This window comes from Calidris pugnax, unplaced genomic scaffold, assembly GCF_001431845.1.
Source record: "Calidris pugnax isolate Ruff unplaced genomic scaffold, ASM143184v1 scaffold490, whole genome shotgun sequence".
In the NCBI taxonomy this organism is placed as follows: Eukaryota; Metazoa; Chordata; class Aves; order Charadriiformes; family Scolopacidae; genus Calidris; species Calidris pugnax.
The window spans coordinates 63545-71669 of NW_015091294.1; the positions used below are offsets into that span (position 1 = coordinate 63545).

Here is an 8125-nt window from a genome sequence, read left to right on the forward strand (position 1 = left end):
TCCCCAAGCTCTTCCCTCCCTATAAAAAGCTAATTTATGGGTCCAAAAAGCTAATTTATGGGTCCAAAAAGCTAATTTATGGGTCCTAAAAGAAGGTTCCTCTTGTTTTGGGGGGACCTGAGTGGTGTTAGTGAAGAGATGGGGGGTGGAGGGGGGTGGTTGAGGTCTGTGTCCCCCCCCCCCCCCAAAATTTGGGGGTTAACCCCTCTGTGTGGCCCCCCCCAAAACCAGGGAGGGGGGGGCAATACTCCCCCCCCTCCCCAAGCTCTTCCCTCCCTATAAAAAGCTAATTTATGGCTCCAAAAAGCTAATTTATGGGTCCAAAAAACTAATTTATGGGTCCAAAAAGCTAATTTATGGGTCCTAAAAGCAGGTTCCTCTTGTTTTGGGGGGACACGAGTGGTGTTTGTGAAGGGATGGGGGGGTGGTGGGGGGGTGAGCTCTCTGTGTGTGTGTCCCCCCCCTCAAAATTTGGGGGTTAACCCCTCTGTGTGACCCCCCCTTTCCCAGATCTGGCCCGTGCTGTCGGAGACCCTGAACAAACACAGTGCCGATAACCGCATCGTGGAGCGCTGCTGCCGCTGCCTGCGCTTCGCCGTCCGCTGCGTGGGCAAGGGCTCTGCTGCCCTGCTCCAGCCCCTCGTCACGCAGGTACAGGACCTTCCAGGAGGGGTTAGGTGGGCCCTGGACTTCTCCAAGAGGGGTTAGGTGGGCCCTGGACTCCATAAAAACGTGTTAGGTGACCCCTGGAGTCCACAAAAAGGTGTTAGGTGGCCTCTGGAGTCCACAAAAAGGTGTGAGGTGGACGCTGGACTCCACAAAAGCAGGTTAGGTGGGCCCTGGATTCCTCCAAGAGGGGTTAGGTGGGCCCTGGATTCCTCCAAGAGGGGTTAGGTGGGCCCTGGATTCCTCCAAGAGGGGTTAGGTGGCCTCTGGAGTCCATAAAAAGTCATTAGGTGGGCCCTGGATTCCATAAAAATGTGTTAGGTGGACCCTGGATTCCATAAAAACGTGTTAGGTGGGCCCTGGACTCCTCCAAGAGGAGTTAGGTGGGCCCCTGGTCTGTTCCAAGAGGGGTTAGGTGGCCCCTGGACTCCTCCAAGAGGGGTTAGGTGGGCCCTGGACTCCACAAAAAGGTGTGAGGTGGACCCTGGACTCCACAAAAGCAGGTTAGGTGGGCCCTGGATTCCTCCAAGAGGGGTTAGGTGGGCCCTGGACTCCTCCAAGAGGAGTTAGGTGGGCCCCTGGTCTGTTCCAAGAGGGGTTAGGTGGCCCCTGGACTCCACAAAAACATGTTAGGTGGCCTCTGGACTCCTCCAAGAGGGGTTAGGTGGCCTCTGGACTCCATAAAAAGTCATTAGGTGGCCTCTGGACTCCTCCAAGAGGGGTTAGGTGGCATCTGGACTCCACAAGAAGGTGTTAGGTGGCCTCTGGAGTCTACAAAAAGGTGTGAGGTGGCCCATGGACTCCTCGAAGAGGTGTTAGGTGGCCCCTGGACTCCATAAAAAGGTGTTAGGTGGCCTCTGGAGTCTACAAAAAGGTGTTAGGTGGTCTCTGGACTCCTCCAACAGGGGTTAGGTGGTCCCTGGACTCCTCCAAGAGGGGTTAGGTGGCCCCTGGACTCCTCCAAGAGGGGTTAGGTGGCCCCTGGACTCCTCCAAGAGGGGTTAGGTGGCCCCTGGACTCCTCCAAGAGGGGTTAGGTGGCCCCTGGACTCCTCCAAGAGGGGTTAGGTGGCATCTGGACTCCACAAGAAGGTGTTAGGTGGCATCTGGACTCCACAAGAAGGTGTTAGGTGGCCCCTGGACTCCACAAGAAAGTGTTAGGTGGCGTCTGGAGTCTACAAAAAGGTGTTACGTGGGCCCTGGACTCCTCCTAGAGAGGTTAGGTGGCCTCTGGAGTCCTCAAGAGGGGTTAGGTGGGCCCTGGAGTCCATAAAAGCATGTTAGGTGGGCCCTGGACTCTTCTAGGAGGGATTAGTTGGGCCCTGGACTCCACGAAAAGGTGTGAGGTGGACCCTGGACTCCTCCAAGAGGGGTTAGGTGGCCTCTGGACTCCACAAAAAGTCATTAGGTGGGCCATGGACTCCTCCAAGAGGGGTTAGGTGGCCTCTGGACTCCTCCAAGAGGGGTTAGGTGGCCCCTGGACTCCATAAAAAGTCATTAGGTGAGCCCTGGACTCCACAAAAAGGTGTGAGGTGGACCCTGGACTCCTCCAAGAGGGGTTAGGTGGCCTCTGGAGTCCATAAAATGTCATTTGGTGGCCCCTGGACTCCATAAAAAGTTGTTAGGTGGCCCCTGGACTCCACAAAAGCATGTTAGGTGGGCCCTGAACTCTTCTAGGAGGGGTTAGGTGGCCTCTGGAGTCCACAAAAAATTCATTAGGTGGGCCCTGGAGTCCACAAAAAGTCATGAGGTGGCCCCTGAACTCCACAAAAAGGGTGACGTTAGGTGTCCCCTGTGACTTGAAGAGGTGACGTTGGGTGGCACTTGGTCTCCTGGAAGAGGTGACTTTAGGTGGTCCTTGTGTCTTGAAGAGGTGACATTAGGTGGCTCCTGGTCTTGAAAAGATCATTAGGTGAGCCCTGGACTCCACAAAAAGGTGTGAGGTGGACCCTGGACTCCTCCAAGAGGGGTTAGGTGGCCTCTGGAGTCCATAAAATGTCATTTGGTGGCCCCTGGACTCCATAAAAAGTTGTTAGGTGGCCCCTGGACTCCACAAAAGCATGTTAGGTGGGCCCTGAACTCTTCTAGGAGGGGTTAGGTGGCCTCTGGAGTCCACAAAAAATTCATTAGGTGGGCCCTGGAGTCCACAAAAAGTCATGAGGTGGCCCCTGAACTCCACAAAAAGGGTGACGTTAGGTGTCCCCTGTGACTTGAAGAGGTGACGTTGGGTGGCACTTGGTCTCCTGGAAGAGGTGACTTTAGGTGGTCCTTGTGTCTTGAAGAGGTGACATTAGGTGGCTCCTGGTCTTGAAAAGAGGATGTCAGGTGTCCCCTTGGATGCCTCCAAGAGGTGACGTTGGGTGGTCCCTGCTCTTCTCGGTGCTCCCACCGGGTGACAGGAGGATGGGAAGCTGCCTTGGCCTCCAGGAGACACCACGGGGAGGGAGGTGTTCCTGCTGAGTGAGTCCTTCAGGATGTCCCTGGTCCCCTAAGGAGGGAAACTCAGGGTGGGGACAGGAGATGTCCCCACCCAAGGTGGTGCGTGTCTCCTTGCAGATGGTGAACGTCTACCGGGCGCACCAGCACTCCTGCTTCCTCTACCTGGGCAGCATCCTGGTGGACGAGTACGGCATGGAGGAGGGCTGCCGGCAGGGCCTGCTGGACATGCTGCAGGTGAGACCCCAACGGTGGTGGGTCTGGGTCTCCTGGGTCTCAATCATCCAGTCACGGGGTTCCTTTGGGTTGGAAAAGACCTTCTAGATCCTGGAGTCCCAACCATCAACCCAACGTTGCCAAAGCCATGGCCCTCAGCACCATGTCTGCCCGGCTTTTAGATACCTTCAGGGATGGGGACTCCACCACTGCCTTGGGCAGCTTCTGCCAAGGCTGGACAACCCTTTCCATGAAGATGTTGGTCCCAATCTCCATCCTGAACTTCTCCTGGTGCAACTCGAGGCCGTTCCCTCTTGTTCCTTGGGAGAAGAGACCAACCCCCCTGGTTGTCCCCTCCTTTCAGGGAGCTGGAGAGAGCGAGGTCTCCCCTCAGAAGTTCTCCAGACCTTCCTCCTTCTTCTCCAGAGCTCCCCAGCTCTGGATGCTCTCCAGCCCCTCAACGTCCATCCCATCTTGCAGGACCCAAAACCAGACCCATCCCTCGAGGTTTAATTATAGTTAATTACTAACGAACGCCCCGCCCCTTCTCCTCCAGGCCCTTTGCATTCCCACCTTCCAACTCCTGGAGCAGCCCAACGGCCTTCAGAACCACCCGGACACGGTGGATGACCTCTTCCGCCTGGCAGCCAGGTAGGTACCCACCGTTCTCCTGTCACCTTCTCCTGACACCCCAACCCCAGGAGAAGCCAGGCCGGTGTCGGTAACGTCCATCTGTCCTCCATCTGTGTCCATCATCCAGGTTCATCCAGCGCAGCCCCGTCACCTTGCTCCGTAGCCAGGTGATGATCCCCATCCTGCAGTGGGCCATCGCGGCCACCACCTTGGATCACCGGGACGCCAACTGCAGCGTCATGAAGTTCTTGCGCGATCTCATCCACACCGGGGTGGCCAACGACGTGAGTGACCCCCCAAGGGGATGGTTTGGGGTTGGAAGGGACCTTCAAAGACACCATCTAATCCAAACCGTCTTCCACCAAACATCTTCCACCAGACCAGGTTGCTGGTCTTGGTGCCAACTTGGCCTTGGGTACCTCCAGGGAGATGGGGCATCCACAGCTTCTCCATCTCCTGGAGCATCTCCATGGAGCAGGTCCATGTCCTTCTGATGTTGGTGGCCCTGGAGTTGAATGGTCTCCCCAAAGGAGGAGTTGGGGGGACACCATCCTCATCGATGTTGGTCACCGTTGTCCCCCATGAGGGCTGTCCCTCCAAGCCACCACCTGATGGAGGAGCAACGTGTGGTCCCCCCCAAGTCCCCGGGTTGTTCCTCAAGCCCTTCTTCTCCTTCCTCCCGCAGCACGAGGAGGACTTTGAGGTGCGGAAGGAGCTCATCAACCAAGTGATGAACCAACTGGGCCAACAACTGGTCAACCAGCTGCTCCACACGTGCTGCTTCTGCCTCCCACCCTACACCCTGCCCGACGTCGCCGAGGTCCTCTGGGAGATCATGCAGATCGACCGGCCGGTGAGATGGGGGACGGGGCCGAGGTGACACCACCCCCCTCAAGAAATGACATCAGAGGGGGGAGATGTCCCCAAAACCAGGGAGGTGGGTTCATCTCCTCGTCCTGAGTTTGTCCCCTCTCCGTGTCTCCCCCTTGGCAGACCTTCTGTTTAGGTGGTCCTTGTGTCTTGAAGAGGTGACATTAGGTGGCTCCTGGTCTTGAAAAGAGGATGTCAGGTGTCCCCTTGGATGCCTCCAAGAGGTGACGTTGGGTGGTCCCTGCTCTTCTCGGTGCTCCCACCGGGTGACAGGAGGATGGGAAGCTGCCTTGGCCTCCAGGAGACACCACGGGGAGGGAGGTGTTCCTGCTGAGTGAGTCCTTCAGGATGTCCCTGGTCCCCTAAGGAGGGAAACTCAGGGTGGGGACAGGAGATGTCCCCACCCAAGGTGGTGCGTGTCTCCTTGCAGATGGTGAACGTCTACCGGGCGCACCAGCACTCCTGCTTCCTCTACCTGGGCAGCATCCTGGTGGACGAGTACGGCATGGAGGAGGGCTGCCGGCAGGGCCTGCTGGACATGCTGCAGGTGAGACCCCAACGGTGGTGGGTCTGGGTCTCCTGGGTCTCAATCATCCAGTCACGGGGTTCCTTTGGGTTGGAAAAGACCTTCTAGATCCTGGAGTCCCAACCATCAACCCAACGTTGCCAAAGCCATGGCCCTCAGCACCATGTCTGCCCGGCTTTTAGATACCTTCAGGGATGGGGACTCCACCACTGCCTTGGGCAGCTTCTGCCAAGGCTGGACAACCCTTTCCATGAAGATGTTGGTCCCAATCTCCATCCTGAACTTCTCCTGGTGCAACTCGAGGCCGTTCCCTCTTGTTCCTTGGGAGAAGAGACCAACCCCCCTGGTTGTCCCCTCCTTTCAGGGAGCTGGAGAGAGCGAGGTCTCCCCTCAGAAGTTCTCCAGACCTTCCTCCTTCTTCTCCAGAGCTCCCCAGCTCTGGATGCTCTCCAGCCCCTCAACGTCCATCCCATCTTGCAGGACCCAAAACCAGACCCATCCCTCGATGTTTAATTATAGTTAATTACTAACGAACGCCCCGCCCCTTCTCCTCCAGGCCCTTTGCATTCCCACCTTCCAACTCCTGGAGCAGCCCAACGGCCTTCAGAACCACCCGGACACGGTGGATGACCTCTTCCGCCTGGCAGCCAGGTAGGTACCCACCGTTCTCCTCTCACCTTCTCCTGACACCCCAACCCCAGGAGAAGCCAGGCCGGTGTCGGTAACGTCCATCTGTCCTCCATCTGTGTCCATCATCCAGGTTCATCCAGCGCAGCCCCGTCACCTTGCTCCGTAGCCAGGTGATGATCCCCATCCTGCAGTGGGCCATCGCGGCCACCACCTTGGATCACCGGGACGCCAACTGCAGCGTCATGAAGTTCTTGCGCGATCTCATCCACACCGGGGTGGCCAACGACGTGAGTGACCCCCCAAGGGGATGGTTTGGGGTTGGAAGGGACCTTCAAAGACACCATCTAATCCAAACCATCTTCCACCAGACCAGGTTGCTGGTCTTGGTGCCAACTTGGCCTTGGGTACCTCCAGGGAGATGGGGCATCCACAGCTTCTCCATCTCCTGGAGCATCTCCATGGAGCAGCTCCATGTCCTTCTGGTGTTGGTGGCCCCAGAGTTGAAGGGTCTCCCCAAAGCAGGAGTTGGGGGGACACCATCCTCATCGATGTTGGTCACCGTTGTCCCCCATGAGGGCTGTCCCTCCAAGCCACCACCTGATGGAGGAGCAACGTGTGGTCCCCCCCAAGTCCCCGGGTTGTTCCTCAAGCCCTTCTTCTCCTTCCTCCCGCAGCACGAGGAGGACTTTGAGGTGCGGAAGGAGCTCATCAACCAGGTGATGAACCAACTGGGCCAACAACTGGTCAACCAGCTGCTCCACACGTGCTGCTTCTGCCTCCCACCCTACACCCTGCCCGACGTCGCCGAGGTCCTCTGGGAGATCATGCAGATCGACCGGCCGGTGAGATGGGGGACGGGGCCGAGGTGACACCACCCCCCTCAAGAAATGACATCAGAGGGGGGAGATGTCCCCAAAACCAGGGAGGTGGGTTCATCTCCTCGTCCTGAGTTTGTCCCCTCTCCGTGTCCCCCTTGGCAGACCTTCTGTCGTTGGCTGGAGAACTCGCTGAAGGGTCTACCAAAGGAAACCACGGGAGGAGCCATCCAGGTCACACACAAACAGCTGACGGACTTCCACAAGCAGGTCACCAGGTGAGTTGGGGACAGGTCCCACCGCGGTGGTGACAAGCGGCCGGGACGGTGACGGTGACAAAGGCCTCTCCTTCTTCACACCCTGGTGGCCTCCGAGGCTCCATCCCAACCTTCTGCTCACCAGGGTTTGGCCACCAGCAGCCCCAGAGCGGTTCCACCAGAGCTGGTGGGATGTCACCTCCAGCTGGGAAGGTGCTGAGGTGTCACCTTGGTTGGTCCCTGTCCCCGTGGGTGGGGACAGATGGGTTCTGGAGGGTGTGTCCTGCCTCTGCCACCATCCAAGGGGTTCTTCCACCACCCGAGGGGTTCTTCCACCACCCAAGGGGTTCTTCCACCATCCAAGGGGTTCTTCTGCTCTTCACCATTGTCCCTCTGAGTCATGGGTGTCCCCTTGTCCTTCTGAGTCACCGGTGGCCAGGTCCTGCCCCTCCTGATGTCCCCTCTGTCCCTGCTGCCACCGGCCGCTTTGGGGACATCAACTGCTCGACCCCCCAAATTCTCCTTCACCTTCCATCTCGGAGCCAGCGTTGGGAGACCATGGCTTGTCCCTGGGACCATGAGGCTCCTTCCACTTGGCCACCTCCATGGTGGCACTCAGGGGACTTGATGGCCCTCAGGTCCCCTCTGGGGACAACCCTGGTGGCCACCAAACCCTATGGTTGCCTCAACATCTCAGAACCCACCATGAGGCTCCTTCCACCCAGCCACCTCCTGGTGGCACTCAGGGGACCTGGTGGCACTCAGGTCCCCTCTGGGGACAACCCTGGTGGCCACCAAGCCCTATGGTTGCCTCAACATCTCAGAGCCCAACCGGTGTCCTCCTGCTGCCCCGTGGCTGGGTGGAGGACACACCTTCCATGCTTCCTGAAGGTCCGAGGTGGTGTCCTGGAGGTGTCACCTCAGACCTTCCATGCTTCCTGAAGGTCCGAGGTGGTCTCCTGGAGGTGTCACCTCTTGGTGTCCCCCCAAGTTGACGTGTGTCCCCCCTTTGCTTGCAGCGCCGAGGAATGTAAACAAGTCTGTTGGGCCCTGAGGGACTTCACCCGCCTCTTCCGA

At 58.1% G+C, this 8125-nt stretch overlaps 1 protein-coding gene across 1 annotated transcript in view; it reads left to right on the forward strand.

Moving 5' to 3' along the window:
- TNPO3 (transportin 3) overlaps nucleotides 1-8125 on the forward strand; it is a gene marked incomplete at its 3' end in the record, with an annotated part of 28439 nt that extends 20314 nt beyond the window's left edge. The window contains exons 17-23 of the mRNA XM_014960738.1: nucleotides 511-651; nucleotides 3222-3338; nucleotides 3874-3968; nucleotides 4078-4234; nucleotides 4636-4803; nucleotides 6957-7069; nucleotides 8068-8125. Of these exons, the coding sequence (XP_014816224.1) occupies nucleotides 511-651; nucleotides 3222-3338; nucleotides 3874-3968; nucleotides 4078-4234; nucleotides 4636-4803; nucleotides 6957-7069; nucleotides 8068-8125 (849 nt within the window). The remainder of the gene's footprint in view (nucleotides 1-510; nucleotides 652-3221; nucleotides 3339-3873; nucleotides 3969-4077; nucleotides 4235-4635; nucleotides 4804-6956; nucleotides 7070-8067) is intronic.